Genomic DNA, 15,613 nt, shown 5'->3' with positions numbered 1-15,613 from the left:
TACTAGTGAAATTTAATTTATTTATAACGGCTTAGAAATCTAAAAGAGAAAGAAAATGCTATAAATATACTTATGATTAATGATGATACCATTTATTATCATTTCTTTTTCAGTACCCTGATCTGGGATGGATACAAAAGGATGATGTAGTAAACCAGCTACTAAGCTTTTGTGTTTGCTTTTATTTAGCATTAACCTGTGCTTATTAATGTTAGCACTCTAATTTAGATAGATTTCCTTAGTTTTGTAATATATAATGTTCTCTAAAGCCAATCTAAATAAGGACAGTGGCATCTAATGCTGATTTAGGTATCTAAAGGACTTATCTGTAGACACTTCTTTATTGTCTTAAGTATAGCCCTTTCAGCAAAGTAGCACAACCCTTTCGTCTCTCAGTCAGTACTGGAGAAAACATATTTATACCAGTGTTGCTTATTCCCACCCTAGGTGAAAACTAAACCTCATTCTGTCACTTCAGTACCAGAATACTGTATGTCCGTGTTAGCTGTTGAACCAGCTAACACTCTGGTTGTGAAATCAAGTTGTGGTTTAAGCAGTGGAACTGAAGAGGTCAGGTTGCCTTAAGGGATGCGTGTGTGCAGGCTCATGTCTTGCTGCTCCCTCCCAACTTTGTTCCCAATCACTGCAAATGCCTTCATTTCCTCTTAACTCTCCCTATATCCCATCAACTTCTTTTCACATTTTCAACTCTTCTTTCTCTTCTATTTAGTCAGTTGGGAGAAAGTACGTATTGTGACTGTCATGAAGGCTAATTATTCTACCATTTTATGATTATTTAAAGGACAACTGACAGGTCATACTGAACAGGTAACCACCGAGTTCATACTACCATATTTCTCCTAGTGAAAATGTTAACACGAGCCTCTCTGCTCTTTACAGCTGCTAATTTTCACTGAAATTGCAGCATTTTAATATCATCTGTTGGAGCGAGTCAGGAGGAGGGCCACAGAGATGATCTGAGGGCTGGATCACCTTCCATACAAGGACAGGCTGAGAGAGTCGGACTTGTTTAGCCTAGAGAAGAGAAGGCTCTGGGAAGATCTTATGGCAGCCTTCCAGTACTTGAAGAGGGCCTACGGGAAAGCTGGGGAGAGGGGGTCTTTATCAGGGAGCACAGTGATAGGACAATGCATAACAATTTTAAGCTAAAAGAGAGGAGATTTAGATTAAATATTAGGAAGAAGTTTTTACTGTGAATGCGGTGAGACACTGGCACAGGTTGCCCAGAATAATCGTGGATGCCTCATCCCTGGGCAGGAATGGATGGGGTTTTGAGCAACCTGTTGTAGTGGAAGGTATCCCTGCCCATGGGAGCCAGGGGATAGAACTGGATGGTCTTTAAGGCCCTTTCCAACCCAAGCCATTCAGTGATTGAGATTAAAAGCCAACAGCTTCAGAAGTTGTAAACCATGTTTGAAGTGAAGGATGGGGAGGTGGCAACCAACAATTAATAACATAGACATGGAGTCCTATTTCCGTAGGAAACCAGGGTGAAAATAACATTCAAACTGATGTATTTATGTTTATTTTAAAAACTGTATGCATAAACCTGCCTAAAATTAGAGCCATGCCTCTTCTCTCTTTAGTCAGTGTTTATTCTCTTTATTTAGTGCATTTAAATTTACATTTACTCAACTGCAGGAGGAAGTGAGGGTTTTTTCAGAAAAGACACCTGTATCTGCTCACATGGATTTTACGATTCTATGTATTTGAATGCTAGTCTAATGGTGTTACCAGCTAAGTGACAGGTATGCTAGAACGTCGCTAAGTATTTGGTTTACTAACAAAACTAGATAAAAACTGCTGTTGAAAAAAAACCTGCTAGTAACTAATGTTATTCTGGGTCTCTGCTCTAAAGGTGTATATGCAAAGATGACAGTGAGTCAGTGGTCTCTCTAATTTGTCTGATGACAGATTCATCAGAGTAGATTCATTAGTTTTCTGTATCATGACAGTCAGCCTTCTAATGGGATTTCACATCTGATTATTGAAGAAAAGAGTTGGAGAAAAGAAAATGATTTCCTGGTCTCGAACTGTTCTGCTAAAACTGTTTCTTTTGGAGCAAGCAAATATGTGACTATAAAGCCCTAGAAAGGGAAATCACACTTGTTTAGAAGTATCCAAATGTACGAGTAGTTTTGCATGAAAAATAATGTTTATAAACACGGTGATACGGTTAGAGTAACAGTCTCCCTTGTTCCCTGCTCTGGGGCTTCAGCCTGTCACTCTGATATGCTGCAAGAATATATTTGCAGAATGTGGTGGAAAGAGCTAAAAAGGCATCAGTATGGGTTGGACAAATGTTTAACTTCTACTACACGGAATCAAACTGCTTTGAACCTTGAAAGAATGATGAAAAAAATTCAGAAGGGACTTCAGAAATGCACAGCAGACCTTTATCTTACTGGAAGTGGTTGTAAGAAGATCAGGTCCGTAATGGGACTTCAAAGACTTGATTTTGTAAATGAAGAGCATATCTTATTTATTTTATAAATAAACAGCATATCTTAAAGGTTGTTGATGAGCTGATAGCTACTCAAAAATATATTATCATTTTCTGTTAAACTTAGCTCTTGGTATGCTTGCCCTTGTGTACATGAACACCAACCTGCTGAACAAAAAATACGTCCAGTTCTTTTAGCTGGCAGTTTTTTCATGGTCCTACTCTTTCAAAATCTAAAACCGTGATTGCAACAGCAGGCTTCCTTGGTGCTTATAATTTTTTTACTGGAAGAATGTTAATTTTTTACATTATTTTTTAAATCTCTATAACCTTTCCCTGGCTTCAAGCAGGGATGAGAATAATCAACTCATTTAAGACCGTTTTAGAGTCTTGTTAAAATTGTTTACTGGAAATGCTGCAACCCAGTTCTGTCATTTCAAAATTTCTCATCTGATGTGCAGACTGGTCTTTATTATATCAGCTAACCATGCCTGCTGTTTATAACTCTCTTCTGAGCTCCTTCATATCTTCCTATTTGAATATTAAGCACAGAATTCTTCTCCAGGATCACTTTAAAATTACTGAACTGACAGGATGAGAGAGTTGGGGTTGTTCAGCCTGGAGAAGAGAAGGCTCGGAGGAGACCTTGTTGTGGCCTTCCAGTACCTGAAGGGACTACAGGAAGCTGGAGAGGGGCTGTTTACAAAGGCTTGTAGTGATAGGACTGGGGGCAATGGGTATAAACTGGAGGGAGGCAGATTTAGACTAGACATAAGGAGGAAATTCTTCACTGTGAGAGTGGTGAGGCCCTGGCACAGGTTGCCCAGGGAAGCTGTGGCTGCCCCATCCCTGGAGGTGTTCAAGGCCAGGTTGAATGGGGCCTTGGGCAGCCTGGTCTGGTGGGAGCTGTCTCTGCCCATGGCAGGGAGGTTGGATCTGAATGATCTTTAAGATCCCTTCCAACCCATTCTGTGATTCTAACTACTGTCTTTACCAAACCTGTGAAATTATTCTGTCTGATGGTTCAAAACTGTGGCTTATATTTTGATTTGTTCTTCGCTTTTTATAATTTTCTTTCCTATATGTCCTAGACAGGACCAGGGAACAAGAATGTGGATTTAGAAACCCTGATGCTGATCTCTTTTATACACCTATAATCCTAGTGTAAATTTACATTATCTTATAATTTTGTACGACTGTATAACAGGTGTAAGAACAGATTAAACCTCAAGTACAGTGAAGAGGGATAAGAGTGAACTGAGCCCTGTATGTTCCAGAATCAGCAGTATAGCCAAGAAGATTAGGTGCAGAAAAACTGTAATCACATTTTTATCAGTGTAATATTTTTAAATGCTAATACAAAGTGATGTACCAAAGGCTAAATCTTTATGTGAGAGGTTTGCAGGAGTCTTTGAGATGAAGGCCCACTTGCTCTAAATCTGGTGCTGTTAGCAGCAGCCTTCACACCATTTCACGGGCTGCTTCTTTAACTGGAAACATCCCGGCATCAGAATGGATAAATTTAAGATTATGTGATTCTGCAGAAACCTGGTAATTGTGTAAAAGCTGTTTTACTAAGGCCTGAGAAAAAGAGTGCAATTTTAGGTTAAATTGGGATCAAAAGGCTTTGAGAGAAGAAGCCACCTTTTATGTTACTCAGCTGAGCTTACCTTGCTTACTTTGTCTTTATTTATTTCACATAGAGTGTTCAGGTTTGCTTCTGAATTGACATTGCTTTTGATTTATATTGCCTGAAATTAATCCTATTTGGTTGTTATTGGATGACAACAAAGCTTCAAGAAGAGTTTGTTTTCTCACAGAAAGAGAAAGAAAAGCAACAGTTTAGAACTAGCTGGTGAAACTTGGGATATCAATAAGGAGCTTGATATTTTACATGTGGGTCTTAAGATCATCCCTTGACTGCTGCAGAAATGGGTCATGATCAGGACTGGAAAGTGGAGACATTTGTCTAAGCAAAGACTCATTCTGCTAAAATGAAATCTCATAGTTGTATTGAAATCTAGAAAAATATAATACATTACTGTAGAAACAGGTTTTAAGGAACATCTGCAAATCAAATAAGAGTTTGCTGCATGAAGAATCTCATAAAGCCACAGTAGGGTAGTTTCTGACCACGTCATAATCTTTATTGCTTTTATCACCATCAATGTTTACTAGTTAGTCTTATTCCTGCTGTAAACAAGGGGCACAGAAGGATGAAGCCATGACTGTGCAGCAGCCATCCATGAATGCTGTGACAGTACAAAGGTGTGCACACACAATTCACAGGAGCCGGGTGGGCACTGCAGCTGTTGCACCTTCCAGCTTCTGTCTGAGAAAAGCGGAGGGAAAAATGTAGCCTCCACATCAGCAGTTTAAAGTGAGAGAAAGCAGGCGTTTGTCAGTTTTGCTTACACATACCATTCACTAGATGCTATTTTGTAGTTGAGTTCTTTCTCCTGAGAAAAATCCTGCTTGTTACTGGACTTTCTGCCCTGGAATAACGTTTTTATTTCATTACTAGGGGGACTCCTAGTGCCAGCAGACAAGGGATCAGTGCAAGAAGCAGGCAAGCCCCACGGCTTAGGATTTCTGAGCTCAAGGAAGGCAGCAAGAATCGGCTTGAACAGTGTTTTCATTGACTGAACTGCATACAAGCAATGAAAGGTTTATAAATTATGTTCTTTCCTGTAAGAGAGACAGATGAGTGACTTACCAGGAGCAGTCACAGAGCATAAGCATAATATCCATTCCCACGTGCTTTTCTAAAGGAAGTTGACATCCTAGCTGAGGATACAGATTTGAGTAGATGTTGCTGGCTTTCAAGCCCACTCTGAAAAAAATGGCAAAAGAGTTCCTTGTTGGCCATTATTTGAGGTGTGTTTTCAGTCAGTATTTCTCCTGATAAAACATCTCATTTTTTTGCCATTTCGCCAATTGCTTCATATGTATAATTGTTTGTATTTAAACTCTGAAATTCATTCAGGTATTTACGCTTTGTGCTGAGATTTCTGAAGACCTGATGGGATTTTTATGTGCAAAGTGAGATTAGAAATTATTATTAAGCATTAAATTTGTAGTTGCATTTCCTTGTTCTAGCAGAAACAAACAAGTGTGCAAACATGGAAAATAATTTTAATTTATGCTAGAATCTGCTTATTTATTTTCTAACAGGTGCAATATGGGTATCGACAATTCTTCTCCTTTTTTTTGGTAAAACAATGCAAAGAAAGGAGCAATAATTTGCACTGGATGTTGGAGTTCATTTTTTTTTTTCTCAGCGGCGTTTGGAAGAAAGACTGTGGCCGGCTCATAACTGACTTACTGCAGTAATTGATTCACATCCTTGTCCTTCAAGTGAAGGAGTGGGAAGCATAGTTATTGAAAAATATTATTGGAGCAGTACATTTAAAGGTCAGGTCAGATCTGGCATTTGGGTGATCTTTTATTTCTCCAAGTCTGTGATTTTCCCCAAAGTGCATCTTAAATCTTAACCCTTCATCATAAATGAAGAGTTACTGGATATTAGGCTTGAGCTGCACCAGGGGCTGACCATTCCACAGAAGAGGAAGCCAAGGTGTGTCAGGGGAGTCAGCGAGCAAAGACAAACCACTATGGTACGAGCATTCTTCGACAAGATTGAAAATATTAACACAAACACATGCGAGGGGAGACTAAATGTATGAATGGAAGAGTAGAAATGACATCATTTACAAACAGTACAACATGGAGGGGGGGTGCGCGTTTAGACACGCACTCACATTGTTTGCTTTAAATTACACTACAGGATGCAAGGGAATAAGACCTTCAGAGGTTTAGAAGGTGGCTGAACTGTGGCAACGTGTTGGGAAACTGTGGTGAAATCACACAATGAGGCAGTGTCTTTTGACTTCTGACTTTCTAGTCTTCCCCAGCTCCACAGTGCTGTGTCCCACCTAGCATTTCAGAACATACAAAAAGCCTGTTCCTTGGTAATACACGTAAGGTTGCAGAGGTTCTTGCACTGGTGCTGTCTGCATCTCTGCTGTTCTCTGCATGCAGTGGTAAACTGAGGAGAAAAGTGGTTTCATTTGACTGTACGTGGATGAACAGAACCCTGTCTGGGTGTGATGTATTGGGTTATAATAGCTGCAATACTAGACTTCGTGGTAGGGCTATCTGAGTGTGGGGTAGTGGATTCCGATAGCTGGGATATTGGACTTTTCTTCTGGCATTAGACTCTGTCCAGTAAATAAACATTTACGTATGAAGTCACGTACTTGTTTGTTCCTTTACCATATTTATAGGTAAGCTTTAGTTGGTGCAAGGTGAACAGAAGGATGTGGTTTGGGTCCCACAGTAATGCTCAGGCAGATAGTTCTGCCGGTGCAGGGTTTCATTAGCTGAGTTGTGTCAGTGCCTTTTCAATGGCACTTATTTTGCAATCAGCTTGAACAGTCTTATTACTGCCAGACAGTGTGAGGACTGAGCCACACTCTCAAGTCATGAAAATACCAATCAGTAAGGGGTACCTCGTGTGATCTCTCATTAACTTTAAGGCTATGTTCCACAGATATGCTTATGACAAGCTATATAATAGTTATTGATGATACACAAAGGATTTCTGAATTCTTTTGAAGTTCTCCACTACAAAGTGCCTTTAGCAATTACAGTGAAAATCACAAGGTTCACGTGTTGCTGCTTTCTATTTGCATATCAGTCAGCCTGAAGCTTTGTGCCTCCGTGGAAGTTTGTGTGTGTGTGGTGGTGCCTAGATGTAACGAAAGTGAAGCTTCTTTATTCCTCCCACTTTAAAACCAATGTTTTCCTTGAAATTTAAATCTAGAATAAGATGACAAAGCAGGTAAGATCTTTTCTCTAAAGCAGTTGATTGATCCAACCCTTTATCTTGATGATAGACATTGATCTAGTGCTGTGCAGCTGCATTTTGCTTTGTATCATTCACATAAAAACATATTGTCCCAGTTTCTCCCCTTTAAGCGTCTTGAATTTGTAACTGAAGGGGAAGATTTTTCCCCAGACTAGATTAGTAAATTCTGGGCTGATCTAACCTAGGTATCTGGGTACCGTATTACTAGAAAGGTCTGGGTAAAAGTTACTATTGATGATGTGTTGACTCTTATCTTCCCTATAGTTCATTCTTGTTTGCTGCATCTTGTGAAGAACAAAGGTATTCCAAAGAGATTCTGACCTTTCAGTAAATTCAGTTCATCGTTTATAAGAAAAACCTATTTGCTTAAACTTTGGAGTGTCTTAGATTGTGAAAAAGAGGGGGCCCATCACAGGAAGGAGCAGACCTTTTGTAGTTCACTGATTATGGCATCAGCTGCACAGTATTCTTCATGGAGTGATAGTTTCTTCTTTACCTTGTGTTGTTTCTTTGTATAGAGATAGCAGCTATGGGATTGAAATTCCATACAGTATGTATACATGTGCAAATACAGACGCTTTGTAATGCAGGAAGCAAGAGATGACGGGTGGATGTAGCTAACATTCATGAAGAGCAAAAGTAATAGTGATAGGGTTGTAAGAGGTCACAATAGGCTGGTGCTTCACATGGAAAGATGGAGTTTAGGAGAGAGTTTAGTAGAACTTCTTGCAAGCACAGCTCGGTATTTTCACATAAGTTCTTAATGTTCGTGCAGCAGGGAGTAATGTCCAGAACAGCGTTTGAGTTGTTTATTGTTATTCTGCTCCATGCTCTCAGACTTGGAACCAGTCACCCCCGACTCTTTATGGTTTTACTGTCATGAATTTACACGTTTGTGAGTGTAGAAAAGCAGAAGACAAAAGGCCATTCTGCATTTTGTTCGTGGTGCTCTTTCACAGTTTGCTTTCTCTGGGAATAGCTCAAAAGAGGCACTGTGCAGCAGAAAACTCAGTACAAGGCAGCATCTTTGGGCATATAATTTACCTTTTCAGTTGTAAAATGTGAGCCGTTGCCAGTGGATGAGGATTGATTAAACGACTGAAGAAATTATCTCGTTAGGGCATGAAAAGATCCTGCTTTTTAACACGGTGTGACTCTAAAGTCACTGACTGTGTCTAGGTAATGAATTTGGTAGACAGTTCTTTGTGTGGAGAGCTTTAAGACTTGAGAGTAAAAAGTACTGTATAAACATCGACTACTACAACAGATAATTTCAAATGTTCACCTTCTTCCATTTTATAGGCAATAGTTGGTACTTCTAAGTTTCTGGAAGACTTAGGATAACATGATCGGTGCTGATTTCCTGCAATCACTTGCTGTGCAACTGTCTTGGAGAAAGTACACGATCTTTTAAAGTTGTATCCTTTTGCTCTCCATGCAGCGTCCCATCATCTCAATCTGTTGGGGTCACAGGGATTCGCGCCTGCTGATGGCTTCTGGACCTGCATTATACGTTGTCAGAGTTGAGCACAGGGTCTCCAGTCTGCAGCTGCTGTGCCAGCAGACCATTGCTAGCTGTCTGCGGGATGACAAGGATATCAGCAAACTGACCCTGCCCCCTCGGCTCTGCTCATACCTCACCACTGCCTTTATACCAACAATCAAGGTAAAAGGAAAGAAACTGTGTGTGAGGAAGAGGAAAGGGTTGCTTGATTTCCCCCCTCCGTGCTCCTCTTAAGTGGCAACAGATAAGATACTTTATCTATTCTAATTATGTTTATAATAATTATAAAAGCCTTATTAAGGGTCATTACTGTCCTCTTCAAGAGACTAGTGATCCATTTGCTGCTAATATCTGAAAAGAGAACTCACACATGCTGTTTTGCGTTATTCCATGGGGTACAATACGCTGGTGACTCCCAGAGACCTCTGACGAACCTCATGCTGATCATAATGCTGTATCACAATTATAGGAGAGATTCATAGGGGCAAAACTTTTGCCTCCCTACTAGTTACATGAGTCCTTATATTGACAGGAAAGCTATACTTAAGACCTTTGGCTGCCCAGATATTTCTACCGACAATGAGTTGTGCTAACCTTACTGCTCCGATTGTGCTCTGCGAATGAACCAGATCATATGCCCTTTCCTGTACCACAAGCAGAGTCATCTGCTCAGCGCCTTTGTTTCATGGTTACATCTCAGAATTTCCAGACTCTTTATCACAACCTATAAGCCAGAGCATTAGTTGGTAAATGCCCTACGTTCAAACATACATTTTTGTGTTAAGTACTTTTTGTGTATGTGTTAAAGCATTCTCTTGAGTTGGTTTTGGGTCCTTGTTTAAACCTGCTAGAACATCTAATTTGAAGTCAGTGGAGTTGGCCTAGCTTAAATGAGGACAAATTATGCCTGTTCCATTTGGGTGCTGCTAATCAGGGCAATTTGTGCAACTGTAAAACATTTCATTTGCCAGAGAAGAATAAATGCCTTGCTGTAACCATAACTCCTCAATCTCCAAAGATGCATTTAACAGACCAGTGAGTCTCAGTTCTTCCTAGCATGCTTCTGTCTCCCCAGGATGCTTTCCATGTTGTCGCAGAGCCACCCCTGCAGCTCTCTAGAGCTTCAGTGACACTTGGCTGTTACGGAAGGCAAGGAAGGGGAAGGGATGAGATGAAGGCAGCTATTGGCTGCAGCAGGGCTGAGAGCAATGCTGAGGATCAGGGGCGCAGGGCTGGCACAGGGACACACCATTGCCAACAACCCTTCTGTCACCTCCTAGAGGGGATGCCCAGTGGGCAGCATTTGTGGGGCTGCGTAGCTCAGAGGCTGAAGCAGGGCTTCCAGAAGCCACGTGCCCCTGCTGTTTCATGAGTGTTTCCGGAGCCTCCTCAGCATTGCTGTATAGTTTACCCTGGCTCTCCTCCAGCCACATACTCCCACCTCCATTATCAGCCATGCTTCCAGTGCCTGGCAAGGTACCCTCTTTCCTGCATACATTCCTCTTCTCCCTCCATCTTGAGGGCCTCATTATAGATCCCTCCTTAGGCCATGTCCATATTGCCAAGTTAAAGAGTCTTTTTTCTCCCCCCTACTTTTTTCTCATGTGTTTTAATTTTGACAGAAACTGTGTTGACATAGACACATTTGTAGTATTTGTGTCACACAGGCTATATTGTCCTAGACAAAAGCAGGCCACCTGTTTCAGGACTGAGCTCTTCACAGATTAACGCAGCGTACTGGCAAGCAGGGCAAAGTAACCCACTCTGAGATTTCTGCTCGTATTTCTCTACATTGCACACAAATAGACCCTCAGCAAAGATGGGTCACGCGCCTGGAAGTGATGTAAGAGGTACAAGCTTCTTCCAGAGCTGACAGCATTGTAGCATTGTGGCATAGCATATGCTAGTACTAACCAGGAATGGGAACCTGAGTGGCCAAGTTCACTTGGAGGGCCAGCAAGAGACAAGGTATTCCGAGAGAACATTACCGAAGTTAGAAATTTGTGATAGAGCTGGGGCTTGAATACAGGTTTGCTGTTTAATTCAGTGCTCTAACCACAGGCCCAGCCTTCCTCTTTGATGTAACTAGTTTTAGTTTTCTGTTTACAGCTGGCTTTGACCTAACTAAATAATACACAGCCACTCTGCATAACTCACACAGTAACCTGTACTAATTTTGACCTGCCAAGCTAGATCTGGATTCAAATTCGATTAGTTGTTTTGAGATTAAGTCACCACAGGAAAAAAACTAATAACCTATAGGAAACTTTCTCTTTCCTTCCTTCGTTTAATTAAGCCTCCTATCCCAGACCCAAACAATATGAGAGATTTTGTCAGCTACCCAACAGCTGGTAATGAACGGCTTCACTGCACGATGAAGCGGACAGAAGATGACCCAGAAGTTGGTGGTCCATGTTATACTTTGTACCTGGAATACCTTGGGGGACTGGTGCCTATCCTGAAAGGACGTCGTATCAGCAAGTTGCGGCCAGAGTTTGTCATCATGGATCCTAAAACAGATGGAAAAGCAGGTAGAATAGAATTGTTGCTCTCTGTAAAATGACTATATAGAAAGACTGTGGATATTAATTCATCAATAGTTAAAGACAATCTACATATGCAACATGGAAGGTGGCATCTGATTATTTTTTCTCTGATGTGAAAAAGTCTCTAGGATAACCTAGCCTCAAGCCTATGATATTATGCTGTCTTCTGTTTTAAAAAAAGGAGTGTTTTGTATTTTGGATAGTGGGGAATAGATTGCTGATTAACATAAGATGTTCTTTAGTCTCAATTTTTAAGTCGGTTGAATGCTGTTAACCCCTCCGAGTTGTGTTCACTTGAGTTTGAACCATTGGAAATTTGGAGTTTATACTAGGCAAGGTGAAGAACAGTTAATTAGCTCTGCATAGTTTTATCTCAGCTGCCGCCTGTGGATCAGATTTATGCTTCTGATGATTGCTAGCTGTAGCTGATATAAGTTTTCCAAAGCAGTGCTTACATTTTCTGGGGTCTCTCTTGACAGATGAAATCTATGGGAACAGCTTGATTTCCACAGTAATTGACAGCTGCAATTGCTCCGACTCCAGTGATATTGAACTAAGTGATGATTGGGCAGCAAAGAAATCGCCCAAAATCAGTCGAGCTAGCAAATCACCCAAACTCCCCAGGTAACCATTTCTTGGATAGTTCTTCTCTTACATTAGGTTTTTCCCTTCCCCCTTCCTCTTCCTCTGCCTCCCCTTCCTCCTCCTCTCCACTCAAAATTGAAAGCAAACTCTTTTGGGCACAGAGGAGTCTTCTGGAGAAGTGGGGTCTTCTACAGTGTGTAGTTCTGGGATGATCTCAGGGACTGACATCGAGGTAGACTTTGGGGAAGGTTCTGGGGTAAAAGGTAATGGGAAACAATAGGGCACTACTTCTCCCCAAGCAGTCCCACAGAAAGAACTCTCCCTCTGCCACAGGTAAACTCTTGCCACCACAAGATATATTTTGTCCTTCAGACAATCTCTGGTTTTGCCTCGTCTGTGCTTAGGGTCCCTGGTCTAGTTAAAGCTTTTATTTACTCAGTGGTATTTTCACATTCCGAAATCTGTGCATAGGTGGCACTGCTGCTGTGGTGATCTTTCAAGGGACTCTCAACAAACATATCCTCCTAAACACTAGGTTGAGGAGCTTCTGTAAGAATATGAAAAATAAGTTTACTATTCATATGGTTTCTTTCCTACCAGGTCTTAATTATATTCATTATGTATGTAGACAGACCCCTACACCTGCACAAAGTCCCCCTGATGTCTGTCATCCTTCTCATTGGCACTGACATCTATCTGCCAGGTTCATGTTATGGGTTTGAGGCCCTGATGACTTATAGATACAGCTGACACTTTTCCAAAGACCTGCTATATTGATATTGGTAGCTTCTCCTAGTATGAGGCAAAGTAAATGCATCCCTTTATGCATGAGCATAAAGTGTGAAATACCAAAGTTTTACTTCGGAAGTGTTTGATGAAAGAACCATCAGTTCCTCAGCCCAAAACTGAAATGGCATAGGAAAAACAACTATCTTGCATCCTTGGTTTTCTAAGAGCATGCTTCTGAAACGTAACTTTTGCTCATTATCTTTTCTACCAGTGAGCTTTTTCAGGTGCTTGCTCTTTTATTCATGACCTCTTTTGTATAGCTGGAATAACTTCTGGCTTAGAGTAAGAGCGCCAATGAAGTTTGTGGAGCCTTGGTTTGCTGTACTAATGTAGAGATCTGCCAGCTGATGCGTCCTGTTTCCATTTCTTGAGGTTTTGCTCAAAGTCTGTGTAGCTGAACTATAATAGCTCAGTCCTACACCTTGTTGTGGTTTAGTGGAGGGTATATTGTATCTGAGAGAAGTGCTGTAAGCTTTATTGAATGACTCCGAAAGCATCCAGCCAGAGTTACTGCAAGTGTGTCAGGCCTTATATATCTTTATAATTTGACCTGTAACTCTCTGTCCTGTAAACTACAGTCCTTATTAATCACTTAGAGGACATCATATCACTTACCTTGATGACTTCCTTACATTCAGAGACACAAATTTTGATGCCCATTGATGATGCTATTGTTGTTTTGTATCAGAATCAATATAGAAGCTCGCAAATCTCCAAAGATGTCACGAGCTGCACAGGAGATATCAAGATCGCCAAGGTTACCAATAAGGAAACCTTCTATTGGTTCACCAAGCCTAAACCGAAGAGAGTTTCCTTTAGAAGATATTACTCAGGTATTACGCACGTTGTTACCAAACTTGAGTTCAAATGCATCTCCTTCCAGAGGCAGCAAGTTGTGATATAGATCCCGTGATCACCAGTAATTTTTTGTTCATTTAATTACAGTAAATAGATGGAACTACTAGAGAGTTGCATCTTCCAGTTCAATTTTAGTGTTTGAAAGTGTCAATGGAGTATCGGGCATTGTTTGATAAATCCTGGCACCAGTAACTTCTGTCAATGTGAATCGATGTGAGAAGTTTTATTCTAGGTGGTAGCTATTTGAAAGTGTATATGAAAATGCTTCTTATTCAGTTTCAGAGCTGTCCTAATGCCACCACAGTTCTCTACTTGCTAGGAATTGCAGAGATAAAGAAATGCTTGCTTCAGAGGGTCACACATTCTCTGTATCATAATACATTGAATCAAAGAATAGTTTGGGTTGGAAGGGACCTATAAAGGTCATCTAGTCCAACCCCCCTGCAATGAGCAGGGGCATCATCCACTAGATCAGGAACATGGAACAGCATTAATTGGAAGGAAGGAACTAGCACTTCGTGCTCTTTGTGGTGTTCATGTCTTGTGGTTAAATGAAATATAGCAGGCTCTATAGCTGTCTAGGGTTCATATTTTGTTAATAGCAGCCTTCATTCTTTTAATTTTGTTTCGTTTCTTTTGAGTTGGTTTTTTTTTTCTGCTTTGTTATTTCACTTTTTCCTTAATTTTGAAACATTCTAGATCACTTACCCAGCAGCAGTAGACAGGACTAAAAGTCTGTTGAGTAGAGCAGATTCTGCTCCTGATATTGACAGTGTAACTCTTGGCCTTTACGAAAATCTCGTGGTCTTTCAGACCTATAATTTGATCACCATGGAAGCAGTTGTTTGGGAAGCTGCTTTGGAAGCTCCAGGAAAAATGTTGATCGTTATGAGTAATTAATTTCTGTCTCATTTATTTTCTATAATGATTTGTAAGCATATTACCTTCTGAAATACAGAATAGCCGCACTCTAGTTGTGCAGGAGAAGCAAGCATCTGAAAAGAGGCCTATTCTCATCATGTTGTTTAGTTCTTCAGCAGTTGTATTCAGCTTATGTGGCTGTTGTAAACTTAATATCTGATGGTGTTCAACTATCGCAATGAGAATTCTTAATGACTCGATATAATAGTTGCTACATAGGCACATTAGGCTGTTTCAATAAAATAAAAACAAGAGAAGCTGAAAGGGTATTATCACTTGCAATAGCTTGGTTACTCTGCAGGTTTTTATTAGAGCTTGGTAGAGATTTTATTAGGTGAAAATGATCTTTTTTTCTTGCTTTGCAGCACAACTACCTTGCTCAGGTCACATCTAATATCTGGGGAACGAAGTTTAAAATTGTGGGTTTGGCTGCTTTCCTACCAACTAACCTTGGTGCAGGTAAAAGTAAACTCTATTGATTTTTTTTTTTTTGTATGTCACATTCTTTTGAACAAAAAACAAACTTAAGCCACGTGATTCGTTCTAAGTCATCAAAAGGCTTCTTTAACAAAGCACTTATTTTCTGTGGACAATAGGAATTAGATTTTACGAAATTCACTGTTACTAAAAGAGATTAAAATCTGTAAGTACAATAACGGAATTATCGATAAGGTGTTGAAAGCATCAGCTGTACTAAAAAGATTCATTAACAGTCAAGCCCAGACGTTTATTTTTACAGTTTTATTTGAACAAAACCCAAATGAATAAAGAAAATTTTTGCAAAAGTACTGTAAAAATTGCAGGGTTTAAGTAACTGTAATAGAAATATTTTTAAAAATCAGATTTTTATAGTAATTCGTCTACTAATTATACCAAAATAATATTTAAAAGGCTCTTAGAGCACCATGCTCAAGATACCCAAGTTAGTGCATGACCTTATTATATGGTTCTTTTACTGGAGCATCAGAAAGTTGTTAGCCTTCATTAAAAGTAGCAGTTGTCTTGTCTCTTGACCTTATTCTGTATAAGCCATTTCTTCCTAGATAGTCCTGTCAAAAGAAAGAAGGCTAAGTAAA

General features: G+C 40.2%; 1 protein-coding gene across 11 annotated transcripts in view; it reads left to right on the top strand.

The window, feature by feature from the left end:
• The window catches only part of TULP4 (TUB like protein 4), a 158,494-nt gene that overhangs the window by 125,208 nt on the left and 17,673 nt on the right, over window positions 1-15,613 (top strand). For 10 of the 11 annotated variants that reach the window (XM_054061102.1, XM_054061093.1, XM_054061097.1 and 7 more), the window contains 6 exons: window positions 114-149; window positions 8,776-9,000; window positions 11,135-11,369; window positions 11,864-12,008; window positions 13,447-13,591; window positions 14,903-14,996. In XM_054061102.1, coding sequence (XP_053917077.1) covers window positions 114-149; window positions 8,776-9,000; window positions 11,135-11,369; window positions 11,864-12,008; window positions 13,447-13,591; window positions 14,903-14,996 — 880 coding nt within the window. The remainder of the gene's footprint in view (window positions 1-113; window positions 150-8,775; window positions 9,001-11,134; window positions 11,370-11,863; window positions 12,009-13,446; window positions 13,592-14,902; window positions 14,997-15,613) is intronic. The other variant, XM_054061103.1, reaches the window with a different exon arrangement.

The sequence above is a fragment of the Cuculus canorus genome, chromosome 3 (genome assembly GCF_017976375.1).
Source record: "Cuculus canorus isolate bCucCan1 chromosome 3, bCucCan1.pri, whole genome shotgun sequence".
Lineage (NCBI taxonomy): Eukaryota > Metazoa > Chordata > Aves > Cuculiformes > Cuculidae > Cuculus > Cuculus canorus.
The sequence above is the reverse complement of the archived record's forward strand: the minus strand, read 5'-3'. Positions and strand labels throughout refer to the sequence as shown.